The sequence below is a fragment of the Hyposmocoma kahamanoa genome, unplaced genomic scaffold (genome assembly GCF_003589595.1).
Source record: "Hyposmocoma kahamanoa isolate Upper Pololo Valley unplaced genomic scaffold, ASM358959v1 86, whole genome shotgun sequence".
Lineage (NCBI taxonomy): Eukaryota > Metazoa > Arthropoda > Insecta > Lepidoptera > Cosmopterigidae > Hyposmocoma > Hyposmocoma kahamanoa.
The window spans coordinates 8515062-8536822 of NW_020654289.1; the positions used below are offsets into that span (position 1 = coordinate 8515062).

Here is a 21761-nt window from a genome sequence, read left to right on the forward strand (position 1 = left end):
AAAAATTAATAGCAGTTTTTTTTATTCCATCGTGACGCATCGTCGTATAACTAAAAAGACATGCAAACGTAAAAAATATTTTTATACAACGATTATCACGCAATGAAATTGTATCAATAAAAGAAAGATAAAAAATAATTGCTTACTACGAACTACGTGGTAATTAGCAATCATAACGATGACTATTATACTCGTACATTTTACATAATGAATTTTTCTTTTAATATATGTTTGGAGCTAAATAAAATTATGAACTTTCATTAACAAAGATTTGATTTAAATAACATTTTAGGGGATGAACAACTGATTATTATCAATGTCAAAGTCGATGGATTGTCGACCACATGTGCCATTTTGTATGAAGGTCGTTTACACGATTCAGCGGAGCTCAGATGGGACGCGAACAGCGTGACATCATTTGTTAAGGATTTAAGTTTTAAAACATCTTTGGAAATCCATGTATATTATAATTGATCAGATCCGTAAGCTAAGTGTGTCATGTCAGGCAACCACAAGATTAATGCAAGCCGATGTCTGTGCCAGAGTTTACAACGTGCAATAGCATTATATTGATACAGGCAAATTCTAGGGTGGTGAAATGTAGCTGCTTGAAAATAATGAGCTATTAGTAAACATTTCTCTTTTATTGTTTGAACCCAGTGCCTATTGCCATGGATTATGGGCAACGATTCGTGCGCCACTTTCTAAATAAGTGTTTCAAATCGGGATGACCCAGCGACCGGAATAAAGAGATCAAATAATGGGGCTACACAGGCGCAGTAAAGTCAGGGGCGCTGGAATAAATCACGTGGTGCGTGATGATGGGTAACCGGCGGCGCTCTCGGCCCGTGCCGGCACCCGCTCGATCGGCACAGTGTGAAATCAATTAGGACGCAGTTTAGATCAGTCACCGTTGATACAGCAATTAAAGCTCAATCAATTGTACCCTACTCAACAAAACTATTAACACGTAAGATTCCTTTTTTTTCTACAAAGTTCAGTTTTTCACTTGCATCATCATGTTATTAATAATATTACTACCTCAAATCTACAATAATGATCGCGTTTCATCTTTTTAATATGAACATAATTTAAATAAAATGAATGAAGACCCAGCACCAAATCTTTCAATTTATTGTAATCTCCGACAGAATCGTATACAGCTCGGTAAAAATGGTGATCGCTGTAGAAACGTGGGTGGGCATGATGGCTTAAGGAATTAACTAATTGAAACACTCTAAGCTTATTATTGATTCAATTACGGATGTAATCGAACTGAAACCATTACGGGTCCATGTAACTTTGTTAGGTAAATTGATATTTATTAAAACAAACTGAAACACTAACTACTTGAGCAAATTTATTAGCACGGTATGCGACCTGTTTTGGTAAAACGTAGTGTGTCACTTATTCCTTTGTCACGTTGTGAGCACAAGTGGTCGCGGTGGCCGCAACAAAAACATGACACTGTTTGTGGGCTTCAACGGAGACGGTATAATGTAGATTAATATCAGTCTTCAAATTTAGGCACAAGAAGGCAAAGTGATAAGTCATTCATAACTTCGTTCCATTTTGAGAACTTTACCTCGTTTAATCAAATCTTGCGATTGCGTATCGTGTTATATATTTTTCCACATTGCTTTTGTATTAGGGCCACCCTCACAGGGTAAATTGTTAACGCGGTCGACTACTCACACAGAGGGCGTGAACACGCGCTGTTAACTATCATTAATGCACGCGGTGAGTCCATCAGGAAAATGCACTCAATTGCGATGACTATTGAGCGAAAGATTACTTAACTAAAGTTATGAATACGCTTTTACGTTTTAAGAGTCAGGTTATTAGCAGCCAAAAAGAAATAAACAGTCTAAAATCCGAACTAATACAAATGTCAAAATAAGAACGAATAAAACTGGCTAGGTCCGGGACGTTGCGGTCGCGTCTGGTCCAATGACAATATTTACGACGACGGTTGTGGTGTGAACGACTAACAAGATGAGTCGTAAAATTGGACGACAACGACGCTTCCTTGTCAACTCACATCTACGGGATTTCGTTAATACGATTGAACTGCACATGGTCTTACGATAATATTGATGGAAACAAGAAAACATGCCGTTACAAGCACGGTATCTAACATCCGCTTTTATAAAATGTTCTTTCAGATTGGAATAGCACGAGTAAGAAGAATTTTAGTGACACGTCCCTAAACAACGGTTAACGCAATAAACGAGCTAAGTTTAGATACAGAAAATAAGACATATTTTGGACATTTGTATGAATTAATATAAACAAAGGATATTTCTAAGAGTGTATTGTTTACATGCGAGTTCTGAGGAGGGTTGGTCGTTCCGGGCGGGCGGGCACCGGCGCAGGCGGCGGGCAGAGCCGCGCCGGCGCCGCTTCGCCCGTGACTCAGAATTAGGCGTTCGCTCCATTACCATACGTGCGATCACAATCTACGAATCCCAACCATACTTAATTAAGGCGTCCATATTAGGGTGCGAAACCAACGGAAAATTCCCTGCAATACTACTGTCTTGTAAAACAAGTGTTGTAAGCCAACATTAACAATGAGCTAAAGAGACAACAAAATTGACATGTAAAATTTGTGTTATAAAAAATATTAGTTAACAAATACTGATTCATGCGTCGAAAATCACAATAAAATTGTTTATGGAATCGATAAATAGCTATTCAGGACAGTATACACTAAAATTGAGACTGACTCGCTATATTATTTTCTTCACATTAATCTCTATCTTTTGTTAGAAGCTTTAGTTCCACCAATAGGCAACCTGTACAATGAAGATTGCGTAATAGATAATGCTGTACATGTATCGCGGCAGTATTGGTGAAGTCGTTAATCCTCGAGTAGCTTCCAGGTGCGGCGGCAGTATTCCCAGCGATGACACGATAGCTCCCCGCGACTTCCTTATCCGTCGCGCGATATAATCTACCTCCGAGGCATGTCTAATTTGAATAACCAACAGCCTGATAACTACCGACCTGCATTAATTCCCACCCAAATAACAGACATCCTTAAGATCAAAAACCACTGACCGAACAAAACACTCAATTTAAAATACGGGGAGCATTTATAATAATGAATAATAACTATATTTAAATTTTAAATGTATAATGTTGCTGAGTGGGCTTGTCATATTCTTGATTAGAAAGTTAATAACAACAACCTGGGGGAAATGGACTCGTATAATAACCGTACCCCAAAGAGAACGAGTATGCCTAGTTCGATAGCGATACAGCCTTTAATATCCCTATAGCATTTACAGTGGAATTCTCTAGAAACTCTCCCGGGTTCCCGCGAGGTTCAGATCGTGACTGCGCGTCGCGTCGGCGCAATTTGCTTACCCATACAGTACCGGTGTGCGCCGCTCTAATCATGTGTAAAATATTGCCGAGTCTCGTCACTGCAACACGGAACCAGGACGGCACGTCAAAATTTACGGAGAACTGCAAGATTAATTGACTTAGATAACCGCTGCACAATTACTGGCGTCTAACCTAACTTCGAAATGTCATTAATCTCTCTCGTATGGTACTCTAAAAAGCAGCCAACAATGGCCTGCGAAGATACACAAGCATCGTGCTTGAAGCGTATGTGCGAAGCAAATCATAAAAAAGGAAAACGGAATTTATTCGTAAAACAAAGCAGTTGTACTGCAGGAATATGAAATACAAACAATCGTAGGCTATAAAATAACACTCAGTATAAAATGGTCGGCAAAATAATCGTCCACACAATTCCCATAAAAGCGTGGAGAATCGGCGAGATCAAGTTGAACGCGTGACCTCAAGTCGGCGAGTAACGAGACGGCTGTTAGTATGTGAGGCGCGAGTGGAGGGCCGAGGGCCCATTAGAACAATAGTAGCGCGCAGAAGCGTGCGATCATAAAGTTACACCTACAATCAACGCGAAGCCGTACGACGCCCGACCTGCCCCAACTTAGCGTGCCACACCGAACCGCACACCAGCCAAGGCTTGAAGGCTTTCACACGACTATGGCCTATAAACACTATTTGACTACATCGTGTGATTTTCATGCCGATTAAGCAAATTTAATACATTAAGGGAACTATTATTCATGTCGATGATGACGAGGCCATTGCAAAATGACCGAAACGAATTTTCGTAGAATACAAGTAGCGTGAATTCCGCAAGTATTGGCAGGTGTCCAGTGTTCTACACGAATATAATAATTTCACAAATTGCACATTTTGAATGTTTAAAAAAGGATAGTGAAGAGTTTTTAATTAGAGTAATCTAGAATTTAATGTATTATCTGAAACAGTTACAGTGTAACTGGTTGTACGAACATGCATACTCCGCAAAATTTAGCTTGATTAGAACGACACATTATGTCAAATTTCAAGAATTAGTGATGAGACATGATCATTGAAACCGAGAACCGATGTTAAAATATACCGACTGAACTGCCATATTTTAATCAATGTTTTTCTATCATGGCAATAACTTAAATCAACTCAATAATTCATCATTAAGCCCCGTTCACGAATAGTGGCGTGCACTATTATCAGTTAAATTTCCATAGAACATAAGCGAACATTATCTAAATAACAGTATAGTAAAACACTTTGGTTTTAAAAAATCATTAAAAAAATACACAATTTAACCAAAAACAAAACACAACGTTTAAACTAAGAGTATTTCTCGACTGCAAGAATTGATGGACTCTGTATTTTCGACGTATACCATCACGAACTTTGTTCCGTCAGACGTAAATTCATCGTGTAAAGTTGTGAAAATAAACATGGTTATGGTGGGCGTGTGACGGGCTGGCGACCTCAACTCGATATCCAGGCGCCTATTTTGCCTATTAATAATATTTTTGTGTAATTAATGATTGTTAATAATTAGTGATTGATTTCAATGACAGTATGTTAATCAATGGTAATTTGAAGTGTTTAAAAATAGTACATCTTTGCAGAAACCGGAAAGTAAAGAGTAGGTATGAGTTACAGGGCCTTAATTAAACGAGTCAGGCAATCCACGTCCCCGCCAAGGTATATGTAGTGCGTTTCTCAAACAATGCAAAGAAGAAAAAGACTAAAGAATGAAGGAGAATATATAACAGAAAATGAAAAAATGATTAATATTCCATGACAAATTTTGCTTCTTGCTTTAAATTAGGCGGAGTATGCAGTACTTTATTGTATTTTCGCTCTTCTCATTAGAAATCATTTTCGCAAAGAAAATATAAACAATACAAAAATTGCAAATAACAAAAATGAACTCCAAAGTAGGTTACTAATTTACTTTGCCGCCTTTTTTAAAGTTATGGTGCAGGTATTTTCGTGCACCATATTTTTTTTTCAATATTTCTCCAATTTATTTGGGAAAGCAAAGGTTCTAATGCTACAGCCTCTTCATATATGGTCCACCATAATTAAACGCAAAATAAGTAATACCATATGCAATATTTTTTTTAATTCTCGCAATTACGGGCACTGATAATAGTGAGCAGTTAGCGGTATGACAGTTTTCTTTGGTTACTTTAAATAGTACTGTTTGCTCTTTAACGCAAGTATGAACATGACAGTAATGGATTTTCATACTTATTTTGCCGGCCTAGGCAGGCAAAGTGTTGCACGCTCCATAAAAGACAGACTTTCTGGTTTCTTTTTCTGAAAGTAATACAAACATTTCCGAGCATGTTTGAGAAAAATATTATGTAAGAGATTGCTACAAACTCGCGTAGTTCTAATTTTGTGGACCTGTCTTTCAAATCAAGCTAAATTTTACAGGTACAATTATTCTCCTTTTAACTGATCGTGTTAGACACTGAACTGAAGGACACTTGTCCAGAAATCATTATCAAATAGAATAGTTAAATGTTCTATGAAGAAAGTCCAAAACCTTGAAAATAAAGCATCTCTTTGTAGCGACGGGAACGAGCGATTACCCTACAATAGTTGTACAGCATTGTTGATAGTGTGAAAAGGGAGGGCCAAGTTAAGGCATTCCCACGCATACAGACCGACACACGCGGATACAGCGGTTCCGATCACCGGTCGCACTAATTGAACAGATGCTACGAGACCAAGGACGAAATGCCGACGATTGTCATTGAATTAGGACTTATTTCAACAAAACGCATATTATTTCAACAATAAACAGATATTAAATCTTGTGAAAACTTTTTTTTTAATTATTGAAGCTCGTAACACAACGACACGGGTATTGGACAAGTTTATAAAGTCAAATGAGTTTCAATTCAACTAGGTTAACTAGGTAGGCTCAACTCAAGTCAAATAATGCGATAAATAAGAACAGCCAGCATTTAAGGAAGATTGAAAAGATAAAGAGTTAAGCCAACACAGAGTGCCAATTCACGTATCCATATATTTTGGATTTATGTTCTGCCTTCGCTGGTATGCATGGCTGTAGATAAATGCTTCATTATTTCCTTGATAGTAAGTGACGAGACAGGAGCGAGCGTACCGTGTGGGCGGAGCTCATCCGATACTATCGGAACGATTGCCGTTTTATGCTATATTGATGCTGCAGGTTTACTTACAACAGATATGCAGTGGCAGCTTAAAACACGCCCCTGTTTAAATCATATCGGTTTTCAAATCTTCGTTCTTATTACACTGGAGTTAATTAAACCGATTTATAGACAGCTACTTAATACATTTAATAATTACTGAGCAAATCGAAACTGAGGCAGCTGTGCTGCTGCTACTATAAATACCGAATTGCCCGATCGTTAATGTTGTAATAAATACCTCGTAAAAATCAAGCTGGTCTGTGAGCGACGAGTATCGTATGCGTATGAGCAATGAGCATTTATCGAGCCGGTTCAAGGTGACGACCGCGAGTATTGTGCATAAAAATGCATCTTAATACATCAACCGGGCCTTTAATAATACTTCCCAGTTAAGAAACGAGTCCTCCAAAGTTGAAAACGTGTTCGTCATAATTGAAGAATTCAGGCAAGCTGCAACGAGTAAATTTTTATAGCAATTAGTTTATTTGCGTAAATAATAAAGCCTGTTACGCCAGTTTTATTTCACATGGCGTTCCTTAAAACTGCCCTGTGTAATACAATGCTACTTAAAGGGTTAAACGCACCAAAAACCACAGAACAAAGTATAAAATAAGACCTCGTCGCAGAAGTAAACAGTGGTCAATTACGATGGTAGCGCTGGGATGTGGCGCGTTCAGAAACAATCGAAGCGGTGCGATGGGCGAGATACCGACCCGTAATAACTCTAATGGCGAGATAAGACCGCCACTGCTGGCTACACCGAGTATCAAATGCATGTACACACCAATGTGCGTACACTGTAATCAGATGCGGTATCTTTCAACGGATTTATTAGACTTGTGTATTAACTGTTAGCGGGAGTTAATATATTATCAATCAATTTTGTGTTTAACAATTTTCCTACGGTACTTCGACATTGAAGCATGGAGCTTATGGATGTACTTAAATGGTATCTGGCCATGCTGTAAAGATATGATTGCGAGATAACTAGGTGGAGGTAATGAAGCATTGAATGGCGACCTCTCCGATATGTAAGTGTCGAGTGAGTGATTCTTCCTATCTCCGCGCAGCACGATGGCGCGACGGCCAGCGGGACCAGTTTACGCCGACAACCATGTAAACGATTTATTCCCGAGTCTTGTTTTGCATTACCCGATCGGGAGCCAGGGCTGCATTGCGCGTCTATCGCGTCATTGGCCCGCAGCCTCAGATTTGCGATAAAATTTTATAGGCTCTCGCTATTATTGAACAAGAATTACATATTAACAAATTACATTTTATTATTAGACACTGCCGATAACTGCGAAAAAAAGCAAAAAAAAAGGAAGGAAATAACACCGTGAGAAATACTGTTATCTACCCTTTCAATTGATGAATAAACAGCGTTCATTCACGAATAGCGAGTGATAACATAAGTGGCAGACAACGCGTTGTGAGGAAACGCCGCCGCCGACAGGCAGCCCTGCAAGGCGAATAGTTGTCACAGGGCCTTTATTAAACGACGCTAAACTAAGATGGCCGTTAGACCGGCTTATCCCGATTGCCGGTGCACCCTTCTAGTTGCGTCAATACGCAATAATATTAAACGCACACATGCTCAATGCCGGTCATTGATATCTAAACATTTATACCACTTGAATAATTGCTATGGTATAATGTGTAACAAGGTAATCAGTAGGGAAATTAAAGACAATGGTGACTATTATCTGAAAATCTGAAAATAACTTGATTACGATTGTGTACGTAAAGAAATACACGAGAAGTAGCATTGACATTAGTGTCACAAAAGTCTAGCAACAATAAAATCAAATTTATTATTGGCATTCTATTTCTATGTGAAAGTCCAAAATCGAATTTATTTACAATTTGGCTTGAACGATTCAGCGCAGGAATTTGTAATTTGGAACGAAATCTAGAAGAAATATAATACACAGGCACATTGTACACACCGGTTAATTGGCACACGAAGAACATGATTGAGAGTCTTTATTATTATTACGAGCCCGTATGAGGGTTGGCGAATTATTTATAAAAGAGGCTGATTGAGCGCGAGCACGCTGCTTTGGTGCATAAAATCGATGCGACCAAGTCGACCGCGCAATGTATCGTATAACTCTTCTGTAATCTCGCTACATTCCCTTATAACTACTTTTACTTTACTATGCTACATGTAATATTGGCTGGCATTCCTTTGCAATCCATTTACATGAGCTGTAAACATCACATTCCGCGACGAAGTGTGCTATAGTAATAGACTCATTATTTGTTTGTATGATTGCAAATGGGAAAGCCACATCGTCTGTTAGGTGCATTCAAAGAGCTAGGCTCTGTCCAACCGGTTTAGACGGCAATTCCTGAAGGCAAATCAATGCCTTGCATTAACCTTAACAAGTGGTAGAGACTGGGTCTACGAGGATAGAGAGGGTATAAAACATCAAATATTTTGTGCCAAAGCATGCAATGCAGCGTCTTTCAATACACTCAAAATGAGTTTTAGGTCGGTAACATTATGGCAATGAACGGCAGGATGCTTGGTTATATTCTATCTGCGAATTGATTATCCAGCAAGTTTCCGCGCATGCCATTGCGCACTTTTTGGGGATGTCACCAAAAGGCGGCGGTTGCGCCGCGACAAAGGTGTCCAACCGGTTTGTTACCATCGCGCCGGCTTCATAAGCGCATGTGCAAATTCAACACTTGTCGAATACCACAAAATACGGCGTGCAGCCCATATAACAGCCGCTACAGTGATGCGAGTTGCGGCACACACCTCCCGACGAAATGACGCGCATTACCTGTCGGCTCGTTGGTGTTTATACTTATAATATTATTGTAATTGATGGCCGCCATTATATCGTCTTGTTCCTCTATACTATACGCCGCAGTCATAAAATACTAATGGCAGAATGTAATCTTAATAGAACAAAACTATGATTTGTTGCGCGTTATGAAACAATTTTCTAATTACAAATTACAAACTAATTAGTAAATAACAAATAATATAATATAACCCTGTTAACAAAATTAGGCGTTACATTCAATTTGAAAAATGAGCCAAGTAATTATTTATACAACTACATAACAACACATTGTGAGCACTTAACAAATATGTCTAAATTATAATTATTTTCATTATACAACATTAGATAACAGCGAATACTCAACTTATAGGAATCAGTAATAATAAACATAGTACCTAGTTTGTATAAATAGTACTTTGAATCATAGCCAACATTAGATGAGTGCGACTGAACAGTGAACACATTGCGTAATCGGTCATTAAAGTCGATCGCAATAATGGGACGCCAACGACATGCAATCTAAGAACTGCAAACAATGAATTATTGACGGAAAATAATGTTTACGGATGTCATGTTCTCTAATGGCGATAAAAGACAAAGTGACTTCGGCCATGAAATACTTTTATTCTATTAGCCAAATGATGTTGCTACATATACCAAGCGAGCATCGATCAATCGATTTAGCTAGTGTTGGGAATGTATATGGAAAGTTTGTTCTTACTGACCGTCTCGTCACTGACAGTCATATATGACATTTCTGTTGTAACTGACAAGATGTGACGTGCTCAACTAAATATAGAGAAAATATGTCGCCCTGAAAAATGCCACATACGACAGTTAATTTGTAGAACGATATCATACCCCAACTACAGTTGGTCCACTTTCCAACCTGTTTAAATAAAAATAAAAACCAAGTATTTGACAATTACCGAAAATCAAACGCTTTTTATTAGCATTCATTGTTGACGAGTCCTTAAGTTTTCGCGATTGCTAATGAAAATATTGTTACGGATGTAATGTTTTGTGTCAACAAAGAAATTCACACAATTTTAGATTCGAAAATATAGACTCATTGGCAAATAAAGTAATGGTCAAAGTGGAATAAAAAATTAGTTCAAAAATAAAATAATTACAGGCGTTCAGAAATTAGGAGTTGGATAACCACAATTTGGGGCTAATAAAGGCTATAGTGAATAAATAGGCAATGGGAATATGGACGGGCGTGTAGCTTATCATCAACCGCACGTCTTGTTCATCCCGTCACTTGATATTATAAAAAAAGGCAATTATTAGACACACGCTGATCGTGTCTATGTCACATTGTCGCTTAACATCGGGTGGAGATTAGGGCCAAGCGTATTTAAAAAAGAAAGAAACGACAATAACGGTTTATATGTCACACTGTAATGGCATTATACAAATCACATACCAATGATAGTTTTGCTAAAAAGGGAAGAAACATCCCCCACTACTTGCTATAATCATTAATACTTTTGATGTTAGCTGAGTGAGATATCGTCGCCTTACTTTCTCAAACTCGTATCTTATAGTGATTATTCAGGAGATGGCAAAACTTTCTATTTAATTTAAATTTCTTATCAAGGGGGTTAATTTGGATGCATTACTTTAAGAATAGGTAAAAGCCAGTGTGTGAATATGATGTGAAGGAAATGTGATGTGAAATCGGGCTGCAAAATTTGTATATACAATCCATCCTTTGCATTTTAGTAACTTTGTGCTTTAAGATACGAGTTTGAGAAAGTAAGGCGACGATATTGAAAAACGAATTACGAGTTGATAAAAACAATAAACATTATGAAGTTATGTTACGGCATTATTATAAAAGAAAATCTAGTTAAAACTGTACGTGGTACGTTGTGATAGAATGGCACTAAAATTGAAATCAATTGGTGTACCTACATCGTGTAATCGATGAGGAAACGATGCAAATGCCATCAAGTACCGCAATCTCGTTAATGCTATTAGAGAGTCGAGATGAGATCTACTAACGTTTGTGTACATCAATCAGGATCGCGTTTAAATTATCCGATATTAGCCTTTCATATTTTACCGCAGCCACATATTATTATTGCCACCCGCCACTGTCAATAATAAAAGCAACTAACTTTATGTAATTTAAACCGACTACAATCAACTTGAGTAACTTTGAACACTTTCCTCAGGTTTTTATTGATTAATGAATGTCTTTTCATATACAAATTTAGAATAATTGAAGAACAATTACGAATTAGAAATTTTTTTTGTGAAAATTGCGCAAAGTATCCGTTCATAGTTACTCTGACTTCTGGTTGTCTTTGAATGGAATTACTTTGAACAGCGAAAATTCTTCTTCATTGACAAGAAGTCCATAATTACATTTGCCCGAAATAATGTTTGCTCGTATTTTCATAATCCCGAAAATATTTTTTTAGGTTTTTTTTGCGATAAGAATCCAAAAATACCCGGACGGTTTTGTTGTTAATAGGTTTTCAGGATTTTGAAACAAATTTTCATTTAAAGTTACATTGAGTTGGAATCTAAAAAAAATTCGAAACATCGATTTTCGACTTTGTTTGTTACTATTATCCAAATTTCATCAAGTCTTCAATTTTGTAGTGAAAGGTAACAAACAGAGAGACACTGGTCTTTTCACATTTATAATATTTGTGTGAATATATGTATGCACACAAACCTTTATTATTTCTATAAGTGAATTTCTATTGTACATAATCATCATCATGGCAGCCGTTTTGTTATCCAATCTTGGATGTAGGCCTCTTCCCTCTTCTTCCACTCTTGGCGATCCTGTGCCCAACTCATCCAGTCCCGACCTCCGTGTCGTCGGATGTCGTCCAACCAGCGCTGCGGTGGTCTGCTGCGCCCTTTGATGTACGCCCTGGGTCTCCACTTAAGTACTCGCCTTGTCCAGCGCCTCTCGTCTATTCTCGCAACGTCTGATAGATAATCCCAAGCCGCAAAACGAGTACTAGATATATAAAATACATAATAATTGTTACTTATTGTTAATATTTATTAAAAAATCCTTAACATTAAAATCAAAGCGACTCTATAGCTACTTTGTTTCAAATGTTACGATGCTTTCGCTTGGGGTTCGAAAAATTGAAATTGACCAAAGAAGTTCATAAATTTCTCTTTCTCTTTCCGTCCTTTGCACATGCAAGGACAGTTAAGTATTTGATTATTTTTATTGCTTTTGTAATTTATAATTACGATTAATTTAAATATAAATTAAATCCTATACAATTGTACAAAATAACACGTTTAAATATATTTAATAAATTTTTTACACAAAATATGATACAAAATCCTGTTTTTTTTTCACTTCACTAGCGTAATTTTTACTTGTACTGCGTGATTGGCAAGCGCGTTATCAGTCGAACAGCCGAAGACTGTACACGCGATTGACACTTTCTATGCGATTTTAATGCCCTATAGGTACGGACACTTTTTAGTGCGGACCTGACGTCTATTTTTTGGTAAGTCAATATTTCAAAATGATCATTAAATATAACGATTTCCCGCGAAAAAATGTCAGAAAATTAAACTATTGCAGAAAAGTTATAATTTAAGATCTGGCACATCTGTGCCAGATCTTAAATTATAACTTTTCATCTTTTCATCTGAAAGTACGACAAATTTTCGTACTTGGCGTTTCCGTTTCACGCAGTCATAAATGTATTTGACTACATTTTTTGTGTTCTAGCTGCTATATTTTACTCAATGAATTACTGTTGTATTACATCCAGTTACAGCCAGTGAGTGGAGGAACACTGATTCCCGCAATACCTTGCTTAGTTTGGGATTCGAGAGTGGTACATAAATATTTTATATAAGTAACACGTGGAACAATGGATTTAATCCTTCAATGTAAATATACTGATGCTGATTGACTTAATTGTATCTAAATTTAACAAATACTATTATTTTTGTAATTAATTTGAATATCGTACCTGCTTAGTCAATTAAGGCAATAAAACGATTCCAATTTGGTAACTAAGGACGAATTTACATGTGTTTTTTGTATCTTTTGCAATAAAGTTTTTTTATTACTCGACGTTTACAGAACAGACCTTGGACACTAAACTTCAAATTTAATTACATAATATTTTTTACAAAAGCATGTCCGAAAACTATACCGTTTCATCTATAAAAAATCGAATGTGAATAAAATAACATAGAGATAATAACCATCATAACACTCAAACGCGGGATCTACACTAGTGTGCAAAAAATGTAACTTTAGTCACGATTATACAAAAATATAATACACATAAAATGACAAAAAAAAAAAGATGCCAGATATTAGTGCGAGAAATTAAATGGTAATTTTTTTAAATTATGACGACCATCTGATTCTGAACATCAACTACGAAAACTGTAACCGTAGTCTTTTAAATGCATTAAATAAAATAAAGACGTTTGTTGAAGTACTAACTGGTACTAACCACTTCGTTTGCGTAGAATACATTAAGTTAAAAACATAAAGTAGTATATGTCCTTCTCCTATCTATCTCTATTCCAAAATATATATAAAAATAGTTTGGGTTAGTTCTAGAACACCAGTTATTCAGAATCTTATAATGACATTAATTCTCAAGGTTTCTTAAAATCATACGTAACAAATAATAAACCAAGTAAAATATTTAGAATGAAAAGAGGAAGAGCAAGCAAGCATGCAAGTTATTTGTTTGAGTTTGGAATAGCTACATAAATTAAATTCTCTTTATCTTTTCTTTTTGGATGTTTTGTTAATTATTCGTATATGGTGTTTATGGTTTTTTTTTTATTGTAGTAATTAAATGTTGGCTGGATTTTAAAAGAATATCCTTATCAACAATTATATTAATTACAAATGTAGCAATTCGAAAGAATAATAAACGGAATTGGCTCTAGAAGTAGCGAGACCTACATTTGGTTGGATTATGTCCAAACTACCGGAAAGATAGCATTTATGTAGATGTGAGTGCATACCGTACCTAAGCACGCGAATCGGTCACGCTCGCTCGGTCACAATTTCACGGTCAAATAAACCAAGTTTGATCTGTCTATTACGTGGCATTTCATTGCTGGCCTTTAAGCAAATAAGTTCAATGAACACAAGCTAATAGACCATGTTGTTTGTACTTTTCCTTGTAAGGCTTCTACCAGACGGACTACATGAACGAAGTCAATATAAATACAACAGCGTGTACTCGAAACCAACTGCATGGAGTCGACACTAACTGCAAGCGGTTATGGCCGCGCTCCCTCTGGAGCTCAGTGGTAAAATTGATGTCGAAATGGAAGCACAAATGTTACTTGTAGATCGTTACAGTACTCAGAACATTTATGATATGCTGACTGTACTTATTTAAGGAAATAAACATATCACTATCGAAATCCTCCATTTTTGTTTGTACACACGTCCGTAATCCAACCAAGTGACATATGATAAATCTCATTTTACTTGAAAGCTATGACATTAAGAAAGCTTTTTTAGTCAGGTAATAGTCTACTGAATTAAATCAAAGATAAGTAATAATCTAGATACGGATTTACATTAAATCTGTTTCAGAAAGGCTTTTCAATGTAGAAAACTAAATCCGGTGAGAAAAATTTCGTCGTTCAATCGCATTTCTGTTTTATCATTATATTGATTAAACCCTCAAGTAATAGATACCTTCAGGCCGTTACTGAAAAAATCAAGTTCTTTAATAAAATCGTATACCCTTTTAAGAAGGTCAATTCATGCTTTTAATTCTTGGACTATCTAACGTACACACCGACTGCAGCTGACGCTTGCATTTAAGAAGTCACGACTGCATGCAGTTGATCAGGAGTACAAGCATTAACTACAGATATGCAGTCCATCTGTTGGCAGCCTTACAACACCGAGGTGATAAGATTAGATTTCTATGTAGAGTAAAAAGATATTACTGCCAGTAGGTAACGCATTACATATCTGCCGGCTAATTGTGTAAGGCGAAAAACAGCATGTACTGATATTTTGTCTTTCTACTCAGTACTGCTGATTAAACTGTTATTTCTAGCGGGGTTCGAAAAGATATTTATTTACTTCCATAATTATCATGATAATTATCTATAAATAATGTTTTTTGAAGATGGAGTAAAATGACATTTGCGGGGTTGCCAGTTTTCGTAAAATTTTAAATAGTCATGTAGTAGTTGTCGACAGTTTTATCGATAGATTGTGAACGTAGGTTAGGTTAGGTAGGTAGGAAATTTTGTTAAAAATTACTGAATTGTGATTACTAATTGCATTATTGTATTCTTTATTCTTATTTTGACAGTTGGCCTATTTGTATCGAAATCGATTTTTACCTGTATGGCTAAAAATTGATGTGTATACATTTTAATATCGACAGGTGGATTTGATAATGTCTCATATTTGTATTTTTAAATACACAAACTTCAAAATTTTGTGTATGTATGAAAGAATTTTCAAAAATCAACAATTCCAATGTGCCTGTGCAGTTGGACGTATAATGGGCCGATGACGAATCAAATGAAACAATTTCGCATATTTATTTCATAAGCCACTTCCGTCGATAGTCGATATAATATTTATCGACTGCAATCACTAGCTGCTTGCAAGCAGGCAACTCTTTTACGCTCTGACATTTTACACCGTCTTCAAAAAAGGCAGACTATATGCTGATTCACAGTTTTTTCTTTAATTTTTGACTAAAAATGACAAACAAATAAAACACGATAAAAATATTTGAGGAAACGCTTAGGTTTGCGATTTTTTTTAAGATTGACATTGACTTTGGTTACATCTCTGATATATACACATCTCACGACATCGCTAGCCGTGGTACTTTATTGTTCCAATTAATTTTATAAATATTAAGATAATTATCGCGATAGTTATCACCTCGAACTCTGATTTCTAGTAAAAATTTGACAGATTATTAGAAGAAACAGTTACGCGATAAACCTGCTGGTCTTTGCTTCAACTGGTCTTGAAAACTTATATGGGTTAGGTATTAGAGGCGGTTATTATAAATCCGTGGTTAAGCATAATGTAGCGCAAATTATCGACAATCTACAAGACTTGAACTAGGTCTCACTCATGTGTATGCTAACATGCGAATTACAAGAGGCGTTAATAGGAGCCGGTGACTCACACGTGCTTGTGGATGCGCTCGGACGCTTTTGTTTGTTAGGCTAGTACATAATCATCTAACTACCGACAACATACACTAAACTAATGTTAATATCTTTAACATTAGTTTAGTGTACAACAATTATCGACTCTATTAATAGAGAGGTATTTTACTAACGTATTGTATTGAATAAGGCAATAAGCATAACCTGTATATATAGACAATTTACTTTCAAATGGTTATAGAAAAACATTGAATAAGTAAAGCGTACACTATTATAATACAGGTACTTTTTTGTATTATGTGTTTGAAAGGCTGATTTTATTTTATGATAAATTTGACTACTGACACTAGATGGGTGTTCGACATGGGAGTTTTCAAATTCACGATAGAAATAAATGTAGGCTATACAAATATTTCTCCCGGCCCAGGAATCGAACCTGGGACCTCTGCAAGGCAAACCAGCATGGTAAACATTCGACCACGGAGGCAGTTAAACTAATATCACTTCTTCGAATGTCGATGCTAAAGTAACTCTTCAAATCGAACGTCATTGATAAAAAAATGAGAATTGGATTCGCACCTGGCAATCGTGCTGATCATGGTAAGAGCTGACTAGTTGGCTAACGTACTCCCACACCTCGCCGGGAGCGGTCCAAGCTGCTGCGTTGGCCTCGTGCCGCATCATGCCCACATCACACTAGCACACGGCACAAGATCCTTACAATATCAACTGGTAATCACTCGCAAAAATCAGTGCATAACTTTGTAAATCTTTCACAAAAAAATCACCAATCTGTCACAAATCGGATTCACACGCGATAAATGCGGGCTAACGCAAAGCCCACTGTCGTTGACGAGCTATTTATATTGTTTTATCCTCAATCACACAACTAGGACGCGATCTAAATCATACAACACATCAAAACAGTATTACGATTATAAAACCGTTTTTAATGGCGTTAGTGTATTGTTTATACCTAGATTTGTAAAAAAAAACATTTATTTATTTCGAATTCCATAAATGCATTATTCAACTAGAAAAAAGGATATAGCTGGAATGAAATATGTTAATAGGTGATAATCAGAAATCTTTAAAGATGTCAATGACAGTATCTATCGTGGCTAGACAGTTATTAGTTCGTTTAAATAACGATGTGTAGCCAATCGTAATACTAATAAATTACTAGGGAGGTAGCTTTAATAATAAAACTTTATGGTCGGAAGCTCACAGTAGAGTGCAACGAGGTGTCAGATTTGCAGCGATGCGCGCAATCTCGGAACGAATCCATCGGGTGCGCGCGAGCGAGTGATAACGCGCGACCTTGGACCGCGTTAAACAGTTGATAAGAGAAATTCGGCAACCTCCCGCCACCCGCCACCCTGCACTCGCCCGGCGCTCTCTCCGCGGCGCTTATCGCACTGTTTGTTTTGCACGAAATTAGTGTCGCGGTCCGTAATTATTATAATTGGTTAACACGATCGCGAATCAACAAATTCGTTGGGATTATTGCGGACCGATGTTAGTGTTTAATAAAATTAATTCGTACGCATAATCTTAAGAAAATCAAGTAAAACAAAACACTAACAGGACGACGAATGGAAAACACAGGTAGTCACAATTGTCGAACACAATATTGCAAACAGCTCTAACAATAATCACAATAGTTTCACGTGTTGTAATGCAGCCAGGGTTCGTTTAGCGCCGGTAACCGTATGTGCATTAGTGCGCACCGCATACGCAAGCCGGGACGCGCGCGCGCCTCACCGCGAGCCAGCTAATGACCGGCTCAGCGCGTATTCGCGACCCCCACTCCGCCACCGTACGCGCTATCAAACCAGTTTACGTGAAAAATTTTAATTCCTCGGCGCGGGTGACGACCGATCGCGCTTTCCTCGCGCGGCGTGCCTCCCCCGGCCGCGAGGAAAAAGCGCAGCGCCCCCAGGGCGGCCGGAAGTGCAGGCCGGCACGCGAGGCAAGCGCACCCACCGCCTTAATTAAATGCTGCACGCTGCCACTACCGCTGCAATCGTGCCCTGCCGCCGACCGCCGCCCCGCGCACCTTACGCTACCCCGTCACACGCACCCTCGCACCCGCAGCTACCAACCAATTTACACTATCACAACAAAAACTTATTACCAGCTTACAACTACGTGCAATTTTCTGTACTTTATCAAATGTAAGACGATAACTGTTCTAGCTTCTTAATTATAAATGAATCTTCCTCTCTGTAACATAGTAATAAAAAAGACGGCGAAAGACATCAATAAGTGAAGTGGACACCTCCAACTCACATGACCAGCAAATAGGAATGCAGTAGATTACAACGCAAATATTTTGCAGATGCATCTAGATCTCAAATAAAAATCACTTAAAACATACAGAGCTATAATAATCCTCAGTAACCAACAAATCGTGTGATATCTAAATTATTGTATTGTTTGTTCATAATCATATCCACTAGCATTTATGTTGTAACGTGTCCTAAGGTATGTTTAAAAATACATACTGTTTTGAAATGTGCAGGTAATGTTTAAATGAGAAATACGACACTTAAACCATATTTTAATATCGCTGGTCACGGTAGACTGCAACTACGACTTTAAACATACGACTGTAAAACATTAAACAAAAGAAATTCGATACGTGTTAAAATGATCTCATTCTCGTTGATGAATGTAGGCATGATGTAAAAATAGCGATCTGGGGCGCGTGTTCTACGAATGTACATTGTATATAAGTACATATAAGAACTGAGAACTACGTAGATTATTTATTAGATACTGTAGTTCAATAAGTTCATGTACTTTTAAACCATGATAATTCTCTAACTTTCTATACACTACATCATTCAAAGCGTAAATGCAACGTTTCGTCACCAGTCAGTTTTTTTACATTTTAACTAAAGGAAAATTTTAATGTATGTAGGTCATTAGTTACTAATACAAAAAGACACAAAAACGGAGATAAAATATTGGGAAACCGCACCATTCATGCACACAAAAAGCTGGTAAAAGCTTGCTTTCTCCGCGACAGATAGTAATGAAACATTCGAAAGAACAGACGGCAAGTATCGCGACCAGAGACAATCAATCATTCTAAATACCAAATAACAGTTCTCTAACAACGCCTACACTGTCTACTTTCGTGCACGATCTCTCCATATGTAAACAATCGTGACGAACATACTATTGTGCGTTCTAAAATCAGCTTTTTATACTTTCATAATTTCAATAAAAAACTTAGACAATGAAAACCAACGGAAGCCTAACCAACTTGTAGACTTATACAATAAAATAAGGTAAAACATTCAAGAGTTAAAAATGTAACTGAAATGAGGCAGTAATAGAGCTTCAGCAGATTTTGTTATAAACATGAAACATGTTATTAATAGCTTATGAATAATTCAACACACTATTAAATGCACAAAACCTACATTCACATTGATACATCTGCTTCTTTTGCTTTGATACAATTAACAAAAGTATGGGGAATTATTGCTCACTAAAACGGAACCAAGCAACGTGAAGGGTGTGTGGTGAACATGAATAATAATGAAACAAGTAGCTATAAAAGAAACAGGGTTAGACGCGGACTCAAAAACTGGGGTACCTTTTCAAGTGACATCAGTTCATAGAAGTATTATTAAAATTGCCAAACAAAACCAGTTGGTAACTTGCGACGAGGGTCTATAATCACGAAATGTTAAATAACGACTATTTACATGTTTACATTTTAAACGATACTTCGTGAAGTTTGGCAAATAGTGATAGATCGAAAACAAAATAAAAGACACGTCACATATTTGTTATAATTCCTGTACAATACAATAACTTTTTCATAACGGAGAGATACTCCTGCAACAAATTAACAGTAAACAAACCAACCTAAAACTCATAGAAATAAATTGTATATTAAACCTGATGCACCAAAATATTCAAGGCATAAAAGGCAGAGTTAGAAATATAATAATTTATTAACTGTAATAATATTGATATTCTTTGTATTACTGAGCACCACTTTTTATCTAAACATTGGTTCATTATTAGCTTCAACAATCACCAGGTGTCTACTTCGTTCAGTAGAGAAAAAGCTGTTCATGGCGGCTCTTTATACATAGTAAAAATAATTTTAAATTTAAATATGTGTGCTTGATAAATGTATGTGAGCTTGAACGACTTGTCATTTGTTGTTGCGTGTACAGACCCCTATGTTCATCTTACGAATTGTTTGAAAAAAGACAAGACGAAGTTTTAGGCTAATTAAATAACCCAAAAAAAATATTGCTATTTGTGGTAATTTGAATGTTAATTTACAAGACTGTAGTCTAACTTGTAGTTGTCTCATAACATTTTTTCTATCATTGTTTCAGTGTGAAAATCTTGTGAATCTTTTTTTTGGCGCCAACTAAAATAACTTCTACTACAGCTACTTGTTTAGACAACATTTTTACGAACGCCGTACCTAATAATAAATCTATTATAAATAAATTAACGTCAGATCACTACGGTCAATTGGTCACTTTTAATATAACGGTAAAATGCCAAAAAAGGACATCACATGTGTTCCAATATATAAAAGTCGATAAAGGTTATAGAAACAATGTAATGGTTAAACTACCTGACATTTCGTACTGTGACGATCCCAATGAATTATATAATTCCGTTTTTAACGTAGTGAAAACTGAACGTGATAATGTTTTTAAGTCTAAATGCTTTAACCATTAATAATTTATTAAAATTTAGCGATTCGGCGACAGTTGGCATTCATAAAATGCTATGTGAACTTTACTATGAAAGGACACTATTACAGCACTAGTGACAGTTTTAAGGATTTTGTTGTATTCGAAAATGTTTAAGCGTGTTTGTGTTGCAGCTAAAGCAATGTTTATAAATAATAAAATTAAAACTTGGAATGTTACAGATAGTGAAACTGGAAGAGTCAAACCTCGTAACTTAGATTTTTTTAACTATGATTTGGTGACAAAATTGTAAACACGCAGAAGTTGCTAATATATTTAAAAATTTATTTACTGACATCCCAATTTCGACTACTAAGCAGTTAAATTCATCTCCCACTGCCGCTGAATCCCTACTAAAAGATAATATTGCAGTTAGTCTAACTAATTTAAAGTTCCCTGGATGTATTTCCAAACGATATTGTTAAAATTATTTCATTTCTTTTCTTTAAATCCATAGACATTAAAAATACTGCTAATCTTGATGGTCTTTCCGTCAAAGTAATTAATTCTGTAGTTGATTGTATTGCACCCTACTTAGCTTGTGTTTTTAACAA

General features: G+C 36.5%; 1 protein-coding gene across 5 annotated transcripts in view; it reads right to left on the reverse strand.

The window, feature by feature from the left end:
• LOC113234837 (histone-lysine N-methyltransferase ash1) overlaps window positions 1-21761 on the reverse strand; it is a 57517-nt gene that overhangs the window by 30667 nt on the left and 5089 nt on the right. Inside the window, exons 1-2 of one of the 5 annotated variants that reach the window (XM_026470348.1) lie at window positions 18119-18240; window positions 17048-17369 (exon numbers count right to left, since the gene is read on the reverse strand). The exons of 1 other annotated variant lie outside the window; for it this stretch is intronic. In XM_026470348.1, coding sequence (XP_026326133.1) covers window positions 17048-17152 — 105 coding nt within the window. In that variant the 5' untranslated portion in view covers window positions 17153-17369; window positions 18119-18240. Of the gene's footprint in view, window positions 1-17047; window positions 17370-17696; window positions 17977-18053; window positions 18241-21761 lie in introns of those variants that run through there. 3 more of the 5 variants (XM_026470349.1, XM_026470347.1, XM_026470350.1) reach the window with 3 other exon arrangements.